Below are 21848 nucleotides of genomic sequence, written 5' to 3'. Positions count from 1 at the left end.
CTCTACACTTTTTCCGATAAACCTCCTCTTCCACCGATAAATCTGCCCTTCAACAGTGTAGCAACAGGCACATCGAGCGTCCCATATGCCCCCCACACCCATCCCCGTCAATTCCCACAATAGCGCTATGTCTGGGTGAGTGCATTAGGGGGCTGGGGGGGTGGAAGGTGAGCGTGATGTCAGATAGTGCCGTGTCAGGCAGGACTGGAGGTCAAGAGAGGATTCGGAGGAGTCGAAGCGGTTGCGGGGGGGGGGATCGGAGGTCTGGAATTTGACCTGAACTGCATTTGCCAAAACAACCGGTTAGATGTGACCCCTGACCTCCACGCCCGAGTGACACTGAGCGCGGCTTGAAATCACGATGCGCAGCATAAATGAGGCGCGTGTCCGACCTCTTCTTGCCTCGTTATAGTTGGCCAGCCCGTATCGGGCTCGCTGCTGCGCCCTTGTGGCCACAAAGTGTTTCACGAGCAGTGACACTGGTTGATGCTTTTTCTATGGAAAGCGTCCGTCGCCAATGCAGTCGCCAAACCGGACTAGAGGACCCCGAAGTTCTCACAACTCTTTCGGTGAGGAACATAAATGCCTGTGGGGGGAAATCTACTTTGAAATCCATCCGGTAGTCGTGGAGACGGTTCACTAAAACTGGCGCAGTAGACGATCCAGGCACAGTGCCAAAGAAATAGCATCACGAGAAATGCAAACGGCCGCAACAAAACAAATCCCCGACATCTGAACAGAAAAAGTGCAACATCTGGGAAAAACACTTAGCACATCCACGTTGACTGTGTTCCAGCACCGAGCATCACAGGTGTCAACAGGGTGCGTGATTGCTCGTCCCACCAGAGTCCAGAGCGCTCCTGCAGTCCACCATTAATCCGACCCCCATTCATATACTGCTGACGACATTTGTTTGTCTGTATTAGAGAAGAAAAAAAAAAGTGATGAAATTCACGAGCGCTGCCGGCCGTGGCAAGTTGTGTCGCCCTAAAAAAAAAAAATGTTGGAGTATAACTTCTCCAATAACTAGATTTGAATTGTACTCATGGTAATTGCTGATATGACGAGAGGAACCACATCGCCATGAGAATGCTGTGACATGTATCCATGACAACTGTTGATGTTTCTTGCCAAGTCAGACTTCTCTTCAAGCAGATCTCAGCAACAAATTGGTTACTGTTGGATAAAAGTAAAATAATTTTAAAAAATTGTATTTTTAAACTTTATTTAGGTCCAGTGTAGATATTCATTGGGGCTTTTTCTCGTATGCGTGTATGGAAATAACCATTAAATAATATAACTAGAACGGGCACTCGGTCGAGTGCATACCTTCGCACATCACAAGATTGGGCATTGAATTATGAACATTTTGGCATTAGTTGCATGCCAATTGGATATAAATTGACCGCGCTATGGTAAAAAGATTTTGACCTTTGACCCGATCAATCCCAAAATCTAATCAAATGGTCCCCGGATAATAACCAATCATCCCACCAAATTTCATGCGATTCAGTTTAATACTTTTTGACTTATGCGAATAACACGCACGCACGCACACAAATACACGGCGATCAAAACATAACCTTCGCTCCTTCACCGGCGCGCGTTCAACGAGCCATTTCCTTGAAAGCGCCTTCGCCGGTGTCCCGTATCGTGCCGCGGCCCTCGGGGGACCGTTTCATAATAATGGCTTCCGTAACGATTCTGTGGTGCGCCGGCTTCTCTGCTCCGACGGGGAGGAACCGATGTGGGACGTGTAAACACATCGAGTCCCGTGAGAACGTCCCGCTGAGCGATAACGCCGAGTCATCATTACATATGAAATGACTTCATGTTTTACGGAGAATGAGCAACAAGGGCGGGAAAGATGAAACGGAGACACAGAAACAGTCGGAGAAACTTTCCCACGTTTCCACTCGCATTCCAGCGTTTCTCATTTAACACACACACACACACACACACACGTGTGGCAACACTCCAGGAGCCCCGTTGTGTAAATGTAAGAAGGCAGGATTTAGAATTCCGGGAACAGGTGGTCTGAGAAACCCGTTAAAACAAAACTGAGATCTTATCAGGAAGAACAAAATTAAGCCGTGACTATAACATGTTTACAAATCAACACATAAGCAAGACAGCGCGGGTCAAAAGAACTATGTAAACACCGGCTGCAGTCATCGGGGGCCTTTTGCCGGGTAGAACGCCTGTATCTTTATCGTTCCTCCTCTTCAGTCGTGTGAAGAGGAGCCGGTCCTGGACTCAAGTGCATTGTTCTCCTCGGTCCTAATGAACCCAACGTTGATGAAGTGTGTTTCTCACACTGCATCAGCAGCAGGTCCCCGAGGTTACAGTTGGTTGGTCGCTCCTCGCTTCTGGCTCGAGTAGAGACTCTGCTTTTGTGGTCGTCGTTGTTTTGTGTCTATTGAGGTCTTTTACTTGCCATCGTGTCTTTTGTTGAGGCACTTTGCGATTTTTCATTGCGATCAATCCACTTCTTGCAAGTGCTAATTGATGCTATGGCCAACCTGATAATCCCTCTTATTTTGACCAATATTAATATCACGATTATTCATTGATTTCAGGGTCAAGAATATGAACGGCGCATTTTTCTATAATATACAGTATCTTACATTACACTGACACTTTCCTGCAAAGCGACTTACAATCATGTTGCATTCATACCCCGTAGACACGGCGACAGGGAGCAAGCGTTATAAAATGGTACGATTTCCATCAACGGTCTCCCGGCACATTTATTTTTATTTAATTTTCTGCTGATGCGGTGGCATTTCAGCCTCACGCAGTCACAGCCACTGGCCAACGGAAGGGGGAAACCTGGAGGGGTGGCGAGCAATCCAGTGCCGCTGTGCGATGGGGTTCCCAGGCTGAGAGGACACTCACGTTGAGGAGGAAGTCCATTTTCTTTTTGTCGGGTTAAAACTAAACAAACAAAAATGTTTCTCCTGGAGGAAAATGTTTTTCTCGGCCATGTTTTGTCAAAAGGATTTCGAAATTAGAGTCGATTGGTACTCTTTAAAATTCAAATGCATAGTGCTGCGTATTGTCCCGCAACAGAGACTCTCCTCTCCATGTCATATTACATTCAACAGGCACATCTGTAATCCAATTAAATTAAGGCCAACCTGGTTTCAAATGCAGTGCGATCGAGGCTAGAGGAGCAATCGGATGACAGCTGTACAGTAACCAGGTTACCGCGGTGCATGTGGACATGTTCTCTGATTTCCTGCCATAACCCGATTTCAACCTATAGTCTTGTTTCCTGTCAGTTAGTCATCCCGGCACAAGACAAATGCTCGTTGCTTCTCGACTCCAAAGTAACACTACTCTTCATTTGTATTCGCCTGAATAAGAAGAAAAAGAAGAAGGCAGCGGCGGGCCGTAACACTGTAGATAAGCACAGCATAAACGTGATCAGCAGGATTTAAACGGCCCTGGCTGCTTCTAAACTTGTTTTTGAAGGGGCCCCTTCAAGGGTCTCCAACAGAACTACATCGAACAAAAATGACGACGCAACATTTTTATTTATTGTTCACTTTTTTCTTGAAGACAAGATCTGTTTTTTCCTGCCACACAGAAGTAAAGGTCGCAGCTCGTTCAGTACCGGAGTGATGGATTGTGTTTACTTTTTCAATTCAATTCAATTCAGATTATTTTGTAGTGCCCAATATCACAAACTTGCCTCAAAGGGCTTTACAATCTGTACACATAGACATCCCTGACCTTTGACCTCATATCGGATCAGGAAAAACTCCCAAACAATAGAGAAAACCCTTCACGGGGAAAGAGTGAAGAACCCTTCAGGAGAACAACAGAGGAGGATCCCTCTCCAGGATGGACAGAATAATAGAGGTCATGAGACCAGAAGGAATCATTAGAGTAACAACACATTCAATGAGTCTGACAGAGTGTATGAATAGTTGGTAATCGGCATGGACCACGATCCAGACCTCCATGATCCATCAGGCAGATGGAGGTAGAGAGGAGTGGGCGGGGCATCAGCAGGGTCAAGTCCAATGGACTTTCTGTTTTATACGTATAATTAATCTAACCTCTTCTTTGCTCCTGGATCCATTTAGTTTTATTTAGTTTGTGCGTTTGTGTTTTATTTAGACAAAAATGCTATTTTCGCTCACATTTTGGTCACAAATGTGTTAAAATGTGCATAAATAATTCCTAATCCATCCACCCGACTACATGATCATAACCCAGATGTCCGCAGTAGGAGGCCCCTCTAAACCCTGTAGTTGTATGTCACAGGTGGTGCAAGATATTCAGCGGAGACAAAACAATATTTTAAAAAACTAATTCTCTTACATCTGTTGCACCTCCATCTCGTCGCCACGGTAACAGGACCTGAGCATGGTCTGCCGCTCGGCGTCCCACAGGTGCTCCTGGAGGAAGTTGCCCGCCTGCACCGCCCTCTGCAGCAGGGCCTGGTCGCCCAGCACGGCCCCGACACGGGCGTAGGCCGACAGCATGAGACCTGAGGAGGAGGAAGAGCCAGTGAAAATGATGATGATGATGGTGATAGATGAAGGTGGTGGAATGGAAAAATGACTTTTGCCCAGAACATGGCATCCCCTGTTGGCTGAGGTACAGGTGTGTGTGGCCAGTTATTTCCACCCCACCCTTTGAACTTTCCATGTTCCCCCTCTCCATATCCATGTCCTCCCTCTTTCCCTGCACTCCTCTTTCATGCAGCCGAATCAAAGTGTGGTTGAGTGCACAGGCCGCTCTTCAATGTGTGGCGGCGGAGGACAGGTGATTAATGGAGGGGCTTCTTCATCTTAGGAGGAGAGCCTCGCGTCTAATTGGAAAAGTTCTCAGAGATCGCAGCGCCTCATTACCTCACTAACATACTCCGTCTGGAGACGGCAGCCCTGGGAGCGGAATCTGCCGGTGTGTGTGTGTGTGTGTGTGTTCTTGTAATTGATCACCTCGGAGACAATGTGCTGGACGAATAATCCAAATTGGCGTCACACTAATGGAAAGTGACAACAAGTGCCTCTATAATAATCTATAAATTATAAATAATAGTGTGTATGAAGCCATCACCTGTCAAAGGACGATATAGTTTGTTTTGACTACTTGTATATCTATAAAAAAAAGAGACAGAGCAGACCCCATCTGCTGGGGAGACTGAGGTCAGCCATCTTTCCTGTTGTGGTCTTCTGGTGCAGCAGCATCACGGCGGCCGACAGGAAGACACCGAACAGACTGGTAGAGAAGGCCAGCGGCGTGCCGGGGTGTCCACCGGGTACGGTGGAGGAATGGCGGCTAACCTATATCACCAACAGCTCTGCACAGCTCCTTCATCACCGGCTGCCCCCCCCCCCCCCATCCCCCGCTGGGTGAAGGAGAGGAACCACAAGTCCTTCCTGCTGCTGTCAGGCTGCACAACCAGCTGAGCTCACAGTCGACCACAAAACACTGAGAACCTCATTCACTCCAACCTGTGCAATATTAAAATCACTACACGGTAGAAATAGCCATATTTATTCTTCCTGCGTGTATATCATTCAGTTTACCATTTTATTTACCGGTAATCTTACAATGTCATTTGTGCACTTTACCCCTTTGGCTGCTGTGATCCTATAGATGTCCCCACTGGGACTAAAAGGATTATCTTCCCTTGGTCAGTCCTGTGACTGGGAGCACAGGGTGGTTCGGTACCACCGATGTGAACGACCAGTGGTCTGGTAGTGTGGGAAAAATACAAATAAAAGCAACACTTATGGCTCATGGAAAAGGATAAGCAACATGAGAGGCTATTGATAGACCACAAGAAACTTTTAATTTGATATTTAATGGCTAAATCAGTATAAATCAGTTTTATCTCAGTGGAAGGATGCGACTCCTCCACACGCAGCCCTGAGCACAGACACATCTACAAATGTTTGTAGTTTTTTAAGGAGCTTGGATCAGTGTGCCAACCTCACCTTGATATAAAACATCAAAGTACGAGAGGGCGCCAACGAAAACACAAACAGCTCCGACTTCACCCCTGATTAGCTGCAGCTATTGTATTTGTTTAGCCGATTCATCCCCGTGAATCCATTACCACGGCCGTGCACCGTCCAGGTTAAGTAACGCCGTCCGGTTGGTCGGTCCGGTCATCGTATGGCATCACACCGAGGCCGATCTATTCCAATTCTGTCGAATGCAACTAGAGATAATTGAGTTTGCGTGTAATTATTTTGCATATGCAAACTCTAAAAACAACAGCGTTAATTTGACCACCGACAGGGGAAAAACCAAAGCAAACACTTTTGATGATCAGGCCCCGCTGAGCACGAGCAGCTTTCATCCCCGTGGCTGAGGAGCCAGATGGCCTGCAAACATGTGTCAACAGTAAACTGTGCTGGCCAGTAAAGTGAAGCCTGAAGTTATGATAATGGTGTTGTTGGAGCATGGATGGATTCCTAACGGACAGACCGGGCCCAGGGCCCAGTGTCAGGGCCCTCGCTTGCTTTCCCATAAAATGTGTCACTCAAAGAGTTGAGTACGCCTACTCATTAGGAAGAGACTCAAAATGACCACAAGGAATCTAAAAATCAGTCCAGAGAGACACAAACCGACCATGAAAAGGGGCCAAACAACCACAGAGACACAAAACTACATCAAAGAGAACAAAACAGACTCACCACAACCATGAAAAAGGGCCAAACAACCACAAAGAGACTCAAAGGTCGACAGTAAGACCAAAGCAAACACACAGAGATACAACACAACTGCAAAGAGACACACAATGACCAAAAAGTCACAAAAAAACTATTAAGAGACACAAAAAAGGAGCAAAAACAACCACAAACAATAACTACAAAGAGACAAAATGAACACAAAGAGACACAACACCACAGAGATGTGAAACAACTGCAAAGTCTGTGTGTCTTCCTCCTATGCGAGAGAGCCCATAATCCGCCCTGGACTTGTAGTCCAATCGTACACGTCAAGTTATCTGGACCTTACCGCTCCAGGAGGCCAACATCTTGGTGTCCAGATGTGGGCGTGGCCGGCTCCGCCTCACTTTTGCCATGTCGGTCCTGGCCGAGGCCAGGAGCTCTGCGGCTCTCTCCACGCTGATGCCAAAGCGAGCAGCCGTTAACTCCACTGAATAGCGCACGATCAGCACATTCTGGCCCTGCAGCTCCCCGTGGGGGTCCTGGCAACGGACGGAACAGGGGATGAGAGGGAGATTGCAGGAAATGAGCTCGTCCCCGACGGCAGCAGCTATCACACTAATGCAGGTTCAACAGCTTAACACTCCGTCTGAGATTTAGTATTGTGCGTTACTTTTCTCATGGTCGGATTCACTACCTCCAGCCCCACGGAATGTAACGTTGGTCTTGTGACATCGTGCAACTTAACTGACCTGCTCCAGAGCAACGTTGCCTTGCTCCTTGACCCCGTAGTGGTGCATGAAGACGTCGGCCCGCGTGGCGGCCCGCGTGGCGGCTCGGGCGGCGCCCTCGACCGCATCCGGCAAATGCTCACGAACTTCCGAGGCGGTCCAGACGCAGAAAGCCCCCTCGCGCTTCTCCGGCCCCCCCGACGCCGGGACAGAGTCGGCATCCTCCGCACTGTAGAAGCCTCCAGACTGTCTCAGAGAGCAGGGCGGGAGAGGGGAGAGATGCTGTTCAATGCCATGGGGATTTGGGATAAATATCGGACTTTGTTGGACTGTGGAGTCACATGGTTTATTCATAATGAATAGCTTTGACTGTGAACATGCATACTGGGAGACAGGTTTCAAACACATGTGACCAATGGATTTCCAGGACTTTTAACCAAATTTCCATCACCAAACATTTGGTGAAATCTCGGTGTATGAATGAGATGAGACAATAGTTTAATTAAAAGAATAAATATTGATATAAATGTTTAAATCCATCCATCATATGTAAATGAACATATGAATATAACAGATTTCCAAGACTTTCCAAAAACTTTAGGGATTTAATTTTTTCAAGGACTTTTCCAGAATTGGAAACAACCATTATTTAAATTCCATGACTGTACGAACTCAGCTAAGAGTAAAGTAAAATGAAAGATTTTTTTTTGTGCCCTTTACGGTTGACACACCATGGAGTAAAGCCACAGGAGGGGCATTAAATTGAAACGCATTTTTAAAAAAAAGTTTTTATGTAATTACGAAAATTACAAAATCACAGGACCGGCAAACCTTTGGCAAAAACAACGACCTGGAACGATGTACGTGACACGAATTAATGAGCAAACACATCGGGTAGGGTCCGACATCCGTGTGCACGATGTCACTCATCGTGAAGCCTGCTCTCTGGGCCATTATATCATTGCCACAAAAAGTCGATACCTTATAAAATAACCGTATTACGCAATGTGCCGTGGAAGCCCCTCTCCGGCTTTGCAGACACGCTGTGAACACAACGTTATTTTCTCGCAGCCGCGATGAGAGCTGGAAGAGTCAACCTCGCGTCCCCAGCCACTGGAGAGCAGAAGAAACAAGTCTTCGGGGAATTGCCATGGCGACGCTAATTCATCGGCGCATAATTACATATTAAATCTTCGGGAGTGTAATGATTACAGCGAGCGTGGTATTAATTGTGTGCCTCTCCTGTCGACTCATTAATTAAAAAGAAAGAAACAAAGCATTTGACCCTCAGGGGAGAGCAAAAGGTTAAAGAAGCTATTTGTCAGCGGGTGCCCACCACTCGTCCTCGAGGGCGTACGAGCACACACACACACACACACACACACACACGCGCATCTTGTGGGGTAAATTACAGGTGGTTTATTCCCTTTTTAGTCAGCAGTAGATACAAACAGACTGCTGCATTTCCTACATTTCCTATTTCCCAATAAATTATTTTCCTCCAGAATTAAGGTCTAAATTAACCTAGGAGGATATCGCATTTAAAAGAAAGACAATTAGAACTCGCCAGAACCAGACAGGGTGTCACAAAGTGATCAGTTCATTATTAATACATTAAAAAAGGCTCTTTTTTAAAAACATTTTTAAAGAGTCCTGAATAAAGTCCCAGGTCAAAGCTTCTGTTGCTCTATCTTTAACGGCTTGCTTTCGCCAACATGCGTTTCAAACCACCGCGTCAACACTGACCGTGAAAGGGACACTTCGGATTTTTTTTTTAACGTTGAGGTCAAGTTTGGAGAAGCAGTACCAGCGCGGGCCAGCAGCAAAATGTAGTTTAGCCACTTTAAAAAATAATCTGTTGAAGTGTAGACTATATCTAGAATATTTTTACCAAAATACCTTGCCGTCAGAGAGTTCCTTCCAGCAGGAATTTTAATAATATAATAACACAAAGAAGCTAATTGATCGTGGGGACCAGCAACACCTGTGTTCTGCGAGGGGAGAAACAAGGAAGGGAATGTCCGAAAGCAGGATAAATCTATGAAAATAATCGACGTATAGCGTACACCTAAACTGATAGACATTTTTTAGCTGGGTGCCTGGGCCTTGCAGCGCATTGCTTTGCTCCCGTGCTAGTTCTCTGTCCGTCATCTACTGTAGGTAGTAATACGCCGCCTACAGACAAGTACTTCACACAACCTTCCCCTCCCCAAAATCCAAACGATGTCTCTAACTGATGCTTTGGAATAATCACAATCTCCCTGGTGCCCCATGTGTTCCCCATGCAACAGGTAAAACAAACACACACACACACACACGAGCAGCCTCACCTTGTCACTCAGGTCTCTGGAGACGTAGAGCAGGATGTCCTTAGCCACATCTGCAAACAGCTGCTCGCCCGATACCTGGAAGAGCAGGAACACACAGCGCACACCTGCTCAGGGTCACAGTTCAACCGGTATTAACCGGCCGAATTGTGCCGACGAAGCACGGAAATATATATATATTCAGGAGATAATTGGTAAAAAAGTGACAACCTTACTAATGTGTGTATTAGCGCCTTCACCGTCATTATTTACTCTGATGGAAGAAAATAAATGTCTGCCAAGTCTCACAGCGACGACTTTCGCTGACTGGGTAATATGCCGTTAAAGGACTTGGATAGGATGGCGGGATAATTACCCTGTCAGACGCACAAACAAGAACACACACACACACCTGGGAGGCAGTTATGTAGGCCACAGCCAGCTGTGCCTGGTCGTACAACATCTTCTCAAAGTGGGGAACGTGCCACGAGGAATCTGTAGAGTAGCGGTGAAAACCCTGTGGATGAGAGACATGAGAGAGAGACATGAAGAGAGAGAGACATTCAGAGAGAGAGACATTCAGAGAGAGAGAGACATTAAGAGAGAGAGACATGAAGAGAGAGAGACATGAAGAGAGCGAGACATTAAATGACCCATCGTATGCCCATTTTTCCACAAGTTGATATGGTTCCTTGGGGGCTTAATGAAATGTTTGTAACATATTTTGGTCAAAATACCACAAGAATCATTTCAAACAGCACCCTTTTTACCCTGTCAAAAACACCTCCCCACAGATTTACCTGTTTTGAGTGCCTGTTCCTTTAAATGCTAATGAGCCAGCTCCCCCCTCCCCCCTCCTCCACGAGATGCGCTCGCCTAGCTGCTGCCTGCCCAGCTAGCCATTACCTTTGTAGAAATATGGCTACTGCAGATGAAGAGAGCGTCGTGCAACCATATCGTTTTGAACCAGAGTCAGACCCTGAACAAGAAGAGACTCCCGAACAAGTTCGAGAAGTTAGGGCTCAACAGGACATTTCTGAATGGTAAGTTAACTTTGTCACTTCTACATATTTTTTTTTTTGTACATTGGCTAAGGTCACCGAACCGTCTTTAAACTGGGTGGGTCGAGTGGTGGTGGGGGGCGGTCCAAGGCCATGTAGCCAGACTCCCTACATGGGCGTGCTTCAAAATCTACGGACACGTTGGTGGTGATCCCATTTGACGCACTCAAGCATATCGTTTCTGACATAGAAGAACCACAACAAGCCGCGTGAGTTTTTTTTTCCCAGCGTTTTTGTGTTGAGACATGCCAGATACCCAAATTAACGTATAGAAGCACTAAAAAAGTGGAATTTTCATAATATGTCCCCTTTAAGAGAGAGAGACATTGACCGTGTTTACATGCATTCGAATAACTGGCTTAGTCGGACTGAAATCGAATTATCCGTTTCATGTAAACACCTTTGTTCGACTATGTGCGGTCCGACTACGATCCGATTAACACCCCTGGATAACTCGATCCGATCCGGTTGATAATTTGACTATCGCGGAAATGGCTGTATCACCACGAGTTGTAATGAAAACAGCGCCACCTATCGTATCGGATATGACATGCTTTCGGCCAATGATTCGAATTACTCACTGCCATGTATATTGGGATAATAGCAGATCCCCCAAAAGATAGCATAGTCCGACTAAAGCAAGATTCGAATTATACCATCATGTAAACGCACTGATTAAGAGAGAGAGACATTAAGAGAGAGAGACATTAAGAGAGAGCGAGACATTAAGAGAGAGAGAGAGAGACATTAAGAGAGAGAGAGCGAGACATTAAGAGAGAGCGAGACATGAAGAGAGAGAGACATGAAGAGAGAGAGACATTTAGAGAGAGAGACATTAAGAGAGAGAGACATTAAGAGAGAGAGAGAGACATTAAGAGAGAGCGAGACATGAAGAGAGAGAGACATTAAGAGAGAGAGACATTAAGAGAGAGAGAGACATTAAGAGAGAGCGAGACATGAAGAGAGAGAGACATGAAGAGAGAGAAACATTAAGAGAGAGAGACATTAAGAGAGAGAGACATTAAGAGAGAGCGAGACATTAAGAGAGAGAGATACGGGATGTAGTCCAGAGGCACCACATTATCTGTGGCAGCATTGAGCGACTTGCAAATGCAAAACACACACAAGAGGCATACAGTAGATCCATATTGTGTTATGTTCTATATCAGCGGTCCCCAACCTTTTTTGAGCCACGGACCGGTTCCGTGTCAGAAATTATTTTCACGGACCGGCAATATAAATGACGTAATAAATATGACGTCATACAATTATACGAAGGGCATAAAGTGCCAAAACTACAACTCATCATTACGCCGAATTAGTGTGAGCCGTGCGCTTGTTTACCTGCAACGAGCCGCTAATGGAGGCGGCGACACAGACGTGTGTTTGGTCCGCTGCTCCTAACCGAGTTCTGGTCGCTGTCATTAGAACACCGGCAGAGTTGTTGTGTGAAATGTCCCTTAAGGCCACCGTCATTTGCATCTCGAACACATTTTTTTCTAGCTCGGACGGGCTCGATTCACCGGGTGTGTTTGTTTACAAATGGGTTGCAGGTCTATTCTTTTGCAGTCGGGTCTTTTGTGGTTGGAGTACCGCTCAAACTCTTTTAAAAGCCTCTTCCACCCGGTCAACGTCTGAAACATGTAGAATGTTCCGCTGTTCACTCGCCCACACAGCAGCGACTTTATCGGCCAACTTGAAAACAGTTGTCATTTCCCTGAAGTGACAGAATTCATGGAGCAGGTTGAATATGTTTTAAGATTCTTTGTCACTGTGCCGCCAGCAGAGGGTTCGGCGCGTGAGACTCGCCTGCAGCGAGAAACCCGAACTTTAAGACTCCTGAACGCGGCTCAGACGTACACACGGGTGGATCCGGTCCTTTTTCAAAATAATATATTTTTCCGACTGATTAAAAAAAAAAAAATGTAAACTTTATTTATTCACTTTTTTCCCACGGTCCGGTTCCAACCAAGCTGCGGACCGGTACCGGGCCGCGGCCCGGGGGTTGGGGACCCCTGTTCTATATTATACAGTATTTGTTTAATAGAGCAGTGATGAGCGCAGATTGTATTTATTAAAGGCCCAAAATGAAGCCCCCCCCCACCGTCCTGAGTGCTTCTCATTTTTATTTGAACGTAAACGACACTTTATTACCATTATTTCACTTTATGTCGGACAAAAGAGACAAACGTACTTTAAATTTTCTGTATGTTCGACATTGGAAAATTGACAATAAAGATAACTTTGAACTTTTGAACTTTGAACTCACCTGAGCCACGTGGTCGTGGATGCCGCCCAGCGCCATCATGCGGAGTGTGTGCAAAGCCATCTGCAGAGCCTCGACCCCTTCGGAGGTGGAGCGATTCACAGACCAGTAGGACATGAGGAACATCAGATTCACTGTGGGAGGAGAAGGAGAGAAAATAGAGTCATATGAAGAGTGGTCCATCGGGACCAGAAGCCCGAAGCGGAACTCTGGCCGAGTCCCTACCTGGGGTGGGGAACTTGGGAGCGTCCCGGAAGCCGCCGTACTCTTCCTCGTAGGAGTGCGCCAGCTGCTGGAAGCAGCGGCTGGCGACGGCCGGTGCCGGCGGTGGACCCTCTCCCGGGTTGGCGGCGACGGCCGTGCCTTTCTTCAGGGCTTCGAGGATCTTCTCTCCACTCGACTCCAAAGCCGGGCGGTTGTTCTGCCACTGGGGGATCAGAAGCAAAGAAGGAATCAGGGATCTGAACATTGACTTTTTAGATGACTCGGATTAATTTCCCCCTCAAATATCAACAGACACTTTCACGATTTCACGGTCTTTCTTTTCTTCACATAGCGGAGCTCTGTTGTGTTTTGCTCGAGACAATTTCTTTGTAGAACTACCTGATGTCCCGATAAGGTTCAATGTTAAGAGAGGGCTTTTTATTCATTTATTTTTCTTCCTTGTCTGATTGTCCGTATAGTTGGTTGTTTTGTAATTTTTTATTGATTAGTTTTTGATTGTCTGGTGTAACTTTTAAAAACTCAAAATAAAATGATTGAAAGAAAGAGAGGGCTTTGTTTTATTTTTAAAGATCTTAGGCGGCACAAAGCCGGTGTTCGGCTTCCAGAACTTCCCATGGTCGGGGCCGACCCTTTTCACTTCACCCAGCAGTGGGGAAGCAGGACACTAGAACTTACCGTGAGGAGCGGCAGCGTTTATTCAGAGGCAAAAAACAAAACTTTTCACAGCTTTTTTTCCTACCACTTTCTACCACCAATTTCTTGCCCGCTCCCATCGCCGCCGTCCCTCCTGAAAGGACCCACGCTGCTCTCACCACGCCACGCATCAGTCCCACATGGTTTTCATTGATGGAGGGAAACAACAACTCCGGCGTCACCTTTTCCCTGGAGTTGTTAAACACACTTGCAACTTATAAACCGAGAGAATAGTTATCGGCACATCTCTGTCGGGCCCCCCAACAGATACAAACTAGATCTGAGGAATCGTACCGTTTTAAATAGAGAGGTTAAAACCATGGTCCAATCCCAGTGCCCTCCCGAAGGCCTCAAACCCTAAACCCTCAGAGAGTGAGAGGCTGCCAGGGCTTTAAATGGTGGAATTTTTACGAATGGGACAGCATATCACGTTACCATGCTAACGTCAGAAAATCTTAAATATTTTATACCCTTTTGAAAATCTTGCAAACTCTTTCCTCACGAGATGAGACGTCATTTTAAATAATCTATAAACTCATCTTTGTCAAAACAGCATCAATAACAACAAATTATGTTTTATGAATAAATATGTTATATATATATATTTTATATTGTGTGTATTATGTTCCATCATTAATGTTGTGTCAATGTAATTTATCGGGCTGAACACCAGTGTGCCTTCTTCTTTTTTTTGTGTGTGAGGGTGGGATTTGGATTGGGCCCATTTTACCTGTTCAATAATCCGGTTAAGAACCGTTTTGAGCCCGGGTCTTCTCGCGTGGTCCGTGGGTGGGAAATAGGTTCCTCCAATGAAAGGCCGGAGGTCCGGGGTCAGCCACACGCTCATGGGCCAACCTCCACTGCCGCTCGTCGCCTGTAGACACGCGCAACCAAAAGCCATGAGAAGAAAAAAACCAAGAAAATGAGAAAATCTCACACAATTTTTACACACACACACACACACACCTGCACAAAGGTCATGTAGACCTTATCCACGTCGGGCCTCTCCTCTCGGTCGACTTTGATGCAGACAAAGTTGTCGCTGAGGATCTTCCCGATGTCCTCGTCTTCGAAAGACTCCCTCTCCATGACGTGGCACCAATGGCACGTGGAGTAGCCCACTAACGGCCGGAGAGAGTCACAGCAAACAGACGAGCGCAGCTGTCGTCAGTCAGCATGACAACACGGGGAAATACATCTCAATCCCCTCCTGAAACAATAACTCTGAGAGTGAGGTACAGGGGGGTGTGCTTCTACCTGATAAAAATATTGGCTTGTCTTCATTCTTCGCTTTGTCAAAAGCGTCCTGTCCCCATGGATACCTGAAGCAAGCGGGACACTCTGTCACGTTTACAGAAAAGTGTCTTGAGTCGCACCTCAAAAAAAGAAAGAGAAAGAAAAGGAGGCACAATTACCAGTCGACGGGGTTGTGCGCGTGTTGCAGCAGGTAGGGCGACCGCTCCTGGGCCAACCTGTTGGTGTGTTTGGGGGGTGGCGGTGGTGACATCCCTCCCGACGCCATGCTTATGAAAACAGGTGAAAAAATTAAAAACATATTTTACGCTTTTGATTGATCGAAAACAACAATATAAACACTCTAGATCAGGGGTGTCATACTCATGTTCACCGTGGGACACATCAGTATCACGGCTGCCCTCAAAGGGACGGTTTTAACTGTTAAATAACTCTTTGCATTTGGTTATTGTTTATTCGAGTGTAGAAATAGTGTACATAAGAAAATGTTACAATATAACATAAATAAATTTAATTTTAAACCTTCAAAATAAAAGCACAGGATATTTTTCTTAAATTTATTTAAGAAAGGGTTATCATACATCTTTCAAGTAATCAGGGGCCGCATACAATGACGTAGTTTTGTATTTCTTTTTGTTTAACCTCTGCAAGAATTCAATAATATTGAATGAGAGCAAATTAGGGGACATGGTGCTACCTCCTGGGTGGCTACATCATCACGCTTCCCTGACTGAAACAGTGTTTACAATGTGCGTCCAGAGGGTCTGAGCAATAATATAGCAACCAACAGACGGTGTGCAATGAGACACGTTGGCGTTTCGTAGCAGGGCACCCTCGGGTGTCATTCATCATGTCCGATATGACTGCATTTACCTTGTAGGTGTTGCCGCACTGGTCCCATTAAGTGGCCAGTCACTCACGCACGAGGACACACGTCAACACTGTCACAGAGCGGTCCTTGTTCCGACAGCGTGGAGCCGAGCTAACAGTTACACTTTAACTACATTAGTCGACCATTCCTGTCGGGTTTTTTTAACCCGCATGCACGCGCTGTTCAAGCGTCATCACGCCGATGAAGAAGCTCGCGCGCTACTCCTCCAGTGACTAGCTAGGTTAGCCGTTAGCGGAAAGACATGTCATGCCGACTTCCGCTCCACTATTCCACAATGTTTATGTCATTTTGCTCACAGTTATGGACTCATTGCCCTTAAAACACGACTGAAAACAGTATCCGATATTTTAGACCTTATCTTAAAATTCGGCCGAAATGTCAGTGACACACGTGACACGTTTGGAGACGAAATGTGACGTGAAGCGGCTAAAGGCTTGACCGTTAGCAGCGCGAGCTCCTGACAGCAACTTTTCCTGGTGAAAAAACGCCCGATATGTTATGAAAAGTAGTGCCATCTTGAAGGCTTATCTTGTCACACGGAGGCGTCTGGACCTCCAGTTTAACGTATTTTTCTCCCGGTGGCGTGTCTCCTGGTACCGGGGTTAAAAGTTGGGGACAAGTTAACTGCTATTCTATCGGGAGTTTCGCGTCCATTCACAGCGTCATGACGACAGACATGTCTATTTATTCGCTAAATTAGACATGTCTGCTGGGAGTTTAAGTGACGCGCATTAGCCTCTGTGGGCTTTACCTGAGGTAGCAGGCCGGCTGTGGGCGGCGGAGGAGCGGTGACCTCTCGCTTGCTGGGTGGAGGATTGGTCTGGAACAATTACCGCGACCCTGCAAGTTCTGCAGAGCACCGTCCGCTTTCAGAAAAGCTGCAGGGAACAGGGGTGCGAGGCTATTTCTGGACGCCGACCGACGCCATGCCAGCCTTATCATCCTAGTCCCCCCACCCTCCAAGCGTGTTGGTTATAGTTATCAGCCGAGGTTAGCTATACTTTGTTCACATGGACCAGCCACAACCTTCAAACATGAGATGAAACCATGTTTTAATGCAATACCACGAGTTGACAGCAGATGGCGCCAAAACTGATTAGAGACACACAAATAATCTCTTCTTCTTCTTCTTCAATCATATTAAAAACATACAATAGAAAACGGTCTTTCTTCGATATTTTAAATGTTTTGTCTTCTGGCTCTTGGTGTTTTTATTTAATTTGTCTTTTAGGTTTTATTTCTTGTTTGCTGTTTAATTTGATGTATTTTAGTTTTGGGCCGTTTGGTTAGATTTTTCTTGCTGCAGTGGAGTTGAGTGTGCGGTACCTGGGATGCTACTCACTATGCAAACTAAAATCCAGAGCTGCAACATGAAGGGGATTTTGAATAACTTCTTCTTCTTCTTCTTCTTCTTCTTCTTCCAATACATCAATGTTGTGTTAGTGAAGCCAGACAGCAAATGCAATGTAATAAAATTATTTTTAAAAGTTTAGGAACGAAACAAGACCTGTTTCCCCTCCTATCTTCTCGTGAGTTTCAAAGCATTGAGCTCGATAACCGTTTGGACGAAGTCATCGCAGGTCACCAAGTCGGACGCCACGATGTTCACAGGCGTCTCGGCAGCTTGCAGTTTCACCCACCGCAGCAGCCTCGGCAGGCCCCTCCGGATGACGTTGGCGAGGTTGTCGCAAGGGCGGAGGATGTACCGGAGTGTCCTTGCATCCTCCGGCAGGGTCAAGTTCAGGCCACACACAAAGAAATCTGCAGGTTCATGGTGGGTGGGTGGGTGGGTGAGGGCAAATGATAGCGCACAAATCATTTCATGGAACATATTGTACATCCTACAAAATGTCACTGTCACCAAACCAAACCTTGTGTTGTAAGCAAGAGGAAAAACTCACACTGAACGGGCCTCTCCTTCTCCAAGATGTGCTGGAGTTTGGATTCTATGTGAGTGGTGTTCATAGTATCGCCGTAGAAAAACGGTATTTTACTCCATATCTCGTTGTGCTGATTTGTCGGATAATCGTATGAGACGATGACGTTTCTGCCTTTGTCCCAGCAACTCCTCAGGGTCGGGGCGTCCTGTTGTTGTGATACATCGGGAGACTTTCATTTTGGAACTGGTCCTAGCCCAAACTAATTAGTATTTGAAGGCTTGGAATACCTTACGGTAGGTATAGGTATAGGCGCCTATTTAAAAGTTCAGATGTTTCGAAGTGGGGTCGTAGGAGGTACTGCAAAACTTGCTCACCTAAAAAAAGAAAATCAATAACGCTTGAGTGTGCACTAGTTGGATTATCTTATCTTATCTTTCCACTTTCTTTCGAACGCTGCCTCAACCTGCTTAGTTGGTTTGTTTTTATGGTGGGACGTTGGTGCTTTAGAGCAGCGGTCCCTTGGGACGCACAGAAAGAATGAATGAAAAACATTAATTATCAAGGTCAGAAAGATGTTTTTTTTGTTGAAAAATGACCGGATACATCCATCTGTGCGTCTGAGCCTCTTGATACGTTTTCCCCCTAAAATGAAACAAACGCACAATCTAGCAAATATGAGTGACTGAGGGTGGCCTTAAAAGTACGTTTCAGATGACAACTCTGCCTGTTTTGTGGAATCAAATCAAAGCAGAATATCCTGATATCGGCAAAAAAAAACACTGAAAACTTGCTTCCATTTCCATTTCCAACATCCTGTCAGGTCTTTCTGCAGTGACAGCGACGAAAGCTATAAGACACGGAGAAGACTGGACATAAAGAGTTATTATTGTCTCCCATCGCCCTGAAATGGAACCGGCTCGTTGCAGAGAAACAAGCTCAGGCCTCTCACTAATTCGTCGTGAGTTGTATTTTGATACACTTTATCTTGTTTTTTTATGCCGGTTCTATTATTCTATGCCGTCATATTTATGATGTCATATTTATTTCGCCCACACCGTGAAGGCCGGTCCGTGAAAATTATTTTTCCGTGACACGAAAACTAGTTTCGTCAAAGAGTCTCGTGGCTTTGAAGAAAGCAGAGACGACGGCCTCAGGTCCCTAGTCAGAAGAAAAGTCTGTCCGCCGGCAAAGTAAAGCAGTGTAAATAATCAAAATATATCAACACTTAATGTGGTATTAATCATATCAGCTGGGCCTTTTTTTAGGTGTCTAAAATCCATTGCCCCTGTCCACAGCAGTACATCCAGCTTGGCCGAGCCAACCCGCCATCCACCGTACACACTGACTTTGGATCGGCACCTCAAACAACCCCACTTCAAAATGTCAGAACCGTCTCTTTAATGATGAGAGATGTGTTTGACTTGATATCGACGGACACGTCCAGAGTATTTTACCCTGACGTGGATGAGTTTGGCTCCGAACAAGGTCACGAGGAAGCCGATGAGATGTCCGTGGAGCTGCGCACTCGTCGCCTTGTCAAAGCCTTTGAAGTGAGACAGAGCCAGGATGAGGATCTCTCTGGGGTGCCTCTCGGCCCAGTCCCTGATGGTCTCGAAAAGAGTCTGTCACAGTGGCAGAAAGGTGTTTTTTAATGCAGTTGGCGCCCAATATATAAAATATATCTTCTCCACTGTATTTGTTTTCTTTGATTTATATCTGCGCATTTCTTATTTTCTTTGTTCACAGGAAAACAAAAAGCAAAAATCAGCTCAACTGCAAAACAGTGGTCAAGGGTTCCAGTTAATCTGATCTGACCTTGATGTGCATGATGCCATATAGAGCCTGGGATTATTATTTATTTTATTATTATCCTTGGATCACTAAACATCCACGTACTTATATATACAGCACACACAAATCTTTTTTTAGATTGGTTGTTTTATATTTAGTTGTAATGTTACATTATTCAGTAAAAAAATATTTTAGTTTAAGATTAATCAAAAGTGGATTCAACCGAGATTTTTTTATTTATCTGCGGACATGTCCCCTCTTCACACATGAAATATCATGTTTTTAAAAATATAATTTCAATGTATTTCTTCAGGCACACGTCACGTTTAAGTTATTCAGTGTTCAGTGACGTTTTTCCGCAAGTCATTTTGTTATTTTTTTTATACATGTATTTGCGTAAAAGTCACAAGTCTAAAAAAGTCCTGATACCCCTAGAGACCAACGAGCCACACAGTTTGGGTTCCCCCTAAATATTTATTGATGTATACATAATGTAAAGAAGCAATGTTCTTATGCCGGACATTTCCATCTTTACCTCAACATCCGTGCGCGTGTACAGCCCGTGATAGAAGTAGAGCCGAGTGGGGTCGTGGTCGTGTGCCTTGCGAGCGATCCTCAGGTCGAAGTAGCGAACCCCTGCATCCAGCTGCCTTGTGATGGTCTCCTCCTGCAGTCACACAAGCACTCCCATGTACATATATTTATATATACGGTTTATATATCATTATTTTATGTGCACAAATACAGTCAGTACTGACATGCTTTAAAACACCATTTACCTGAGTGATGGCCCATTTACGCACTATTTTTCGCACACAATAAATCTTGCTCAATCTTCTTAGTCTATCAGGTTCTACTATAGAGGAGTTGATGTCCAAGTCATAACTCATTGAGTCATGGCTACCTAGGAAACACCACACACACACACAGTTTTAATAACCCACCAATCGTTGCTGTCCAGGACAGCATCGTAAGTTCATTTAAATGTACATTAAGTGCTGTGTCTGAGCTAAATGCAGTATCAACGTGAGCAGCTACCTCCTTCAGCTTCATACCTGGTATGGCCAGATCATAGAGAGGGATGTTGTGGAGCTCGGGTGGTAGCTGCGACATCCAATCACAGTAGCTTGTCACTTTCTTCTTGTCTTTTTTCGCTGACAATGTCATTTCAAATCCTGCCAAAAAGAAACTTCACCGTCAATCTCTTACTTATCTCAATGTCAGCATGTTTCTGCTATTTGAAAAAAGTCGCAATGAAGTTAAACACAGACATTAAGGTCAAGAGTTTAGAGAAATACAACTTACTCTGCCAAGGTGCACAGCCTTCCTCGACCTCTTTATGACATCAGATGTTGAACTGCAGGACGACAGGAAGAACTGATGTTGTCATATACTGCTGCTTATATGAAGGGTGCAGTATTAAAGTGGCAAGAGAGAAACAAGTGTAGTCCAACAAGTTTTTACCAACAGGAAGTACATTCTACGAGGAGATCTAAAAATAGACTTGATCCTGATGGCATGGAGTTTTTGTGCGACTTCCTCATACCATCATTCCTCACCTTAAAGGGTACCTGTTGAGATCGCGAATATGTAGCCAGATCAAAAGATAATGTGTTTCTAAAGGTTATTCATGCACTGACGGTCCAGTATTCAATAACAATACGTAGTTTAGGCTGTTCAAAGTCCCTCAACTCCGACAAGCTTCATTGCACTGGTGCTTGAATATGGCGCCGGTGGTGTGACGTCACATCGTTGATAGATCGACAGCCAACCACAGCGGATGTGTTCAGAAACCAATGTAAACAACGTCGAGCGCTCGCAAACAAATGCTGAGAACTTGATAATAATAAAGAAAACGGGCGAAATATGGACGATGAAAGATTGTCAGATTCAGCAACTGGATACTTGTATGAACTATTAAAAGCAGACTATCCCCATTTAGTTAATTGTGACAGCGATAGCGATGATTCTGATGAAGTTGATGCCGAAGGACCGCCGGTACAGATGCTTCACCGTGCGGACCGTGCACGCAAGTCGGCGGACGTTTGGTGCAGTTGTGGGAAATGTGTGCCACAAAAAACAGACATAGAGTGCATTTGTTGTAAAGAACA

General features: G+C 45.4%; 2 protein-coding genes across 4 annotated transcripts in view; both read right to left on the bottom strand.

Annotated features, from left to right (window-relative positions):
- The window catches only part of spata20 (spermatogenesis associated 20), a 30721-nt gene extending 13634 nt beyond the window's left edge, over positions 1-17087 (bottom strand). Inside the window, exons 1-12 of one of the 3 annotated variants that reach the window (XM_056429240.1) lie at positions 16818-17087; positions 15336-15443; positions 15178-15242; positions 14887-15041; positions 14651-14794; positions 13228-13429; positions 13006-13136; positions 10088-10192; positions 9700-9774; positions 7391-7615; positions 6988-7180; positions 4333-4501 (exon numbers count right to left, since the gene is read on the bottom strand). In XM_056429240.1, the coding sequence (XP_056285215.1) occupies positions 4333-4501; positions 6988-7180; positions 7391-7615; positions 9700-9774; positions 10088-10192; positions 13006-13136; positions 13228-13429; positions 14651-14794; positions 14887-15041; positions 15178-15242; positions 15336-15443; positions 16818-17008 (1763 nt within the window). In that variant the 5' untranslated portion in view covers positions 17009-17087. Of the gene's footprint in view, positions 1-4332; positions 4502-6987; positions 7181-7390; positions 7616-9699; positions 9775-10087; positions 10193-13005; positions 13137-13227; positions 13430-14650; positions 14795-14886; positions 15082-15177; positions 15243-15335; positions 15444-16047; positions 16705-16817 lie in introns of those variants that run through there. The other 2 variants (XM_056429241.1, XM_056429242.1) reach the window with 2 other exon arrangements.
- Positions 17088-17097: 10 nt separating this feature from the next.
- Positions 17098-21156, bottom strand: LOC130203261 (PI-PLC X domain-containing protein 1-like). The gene is made up of 7 exons (XM_056429249.1): positions 21043-21156; positions 20793-20912; positions 20517-20641; positions 20273-20404; positions 19401-19568; positions 17968-18151; positions 17098-17827 (listed from the first exon to the last, which is right to left on the bottom strand). The coding sequence occupies exons 2-7, from the start codon at positions 20902-20904 to the stop codon at positions 17586-17588; spliced, it is 963 nt and encodes a 320-aa protein (XP_056285224.1). The 5' UTR covers positions 20905-20912; positions 21043-21156; the 3' UTR covers positions 17098-17585.
- Between the last annotated feature and the right edge of the window lie 692 nt (positions 21157-21848).

Source organism: Pseudoliparis swirei, chromosome 13 (assembly GCF_029220125.1).
Source record: "Pseudoliparis swirei isolate HS2019 ecotype Mariana Trench chromosome 13, NWPU_hadal_v1, whole genome shotgun sequence".
Lineage (NCBI taxonomy): Eukaryota > Metazoa > Chordata > Actinopteri > Perciformes > Liparidae > Pseudoliparis > Pseudoliparis swirei.
The sequence above is the reverse complement of the archived record's forward strand: the minus strand, read 5'-3'. Positions and strand labels throughout refer to the sequence as shown.

What these genes read in the sequence shown, in the direction of transcription:
- LOC130203261 (XM_056429249.1), bottom strand. Translation starts at nt 20,904, where the DNA reads ATGACATTGTCAGCGAAAAAAGACAAGAAGAAAGTGACAAGCTACTGT. An exon ending in GTAAATGGGCCATCACTCAG is followed by an intron (nt 20,405 to 20,516) that starts GTAAATGGTGTT and finishes GTGTGACTGCAG; the next exon opens with GAGGAGACCATCACAAGGCA. An exon ending in CCAAACTCATCCACGTCAGG is followed by an intron (nt 18,152 to 19,400) that starts GTAAAATACTCT and finishes TCACAACAACAG; the next exon opens with GACGCCCCGACCCTGAGGAG.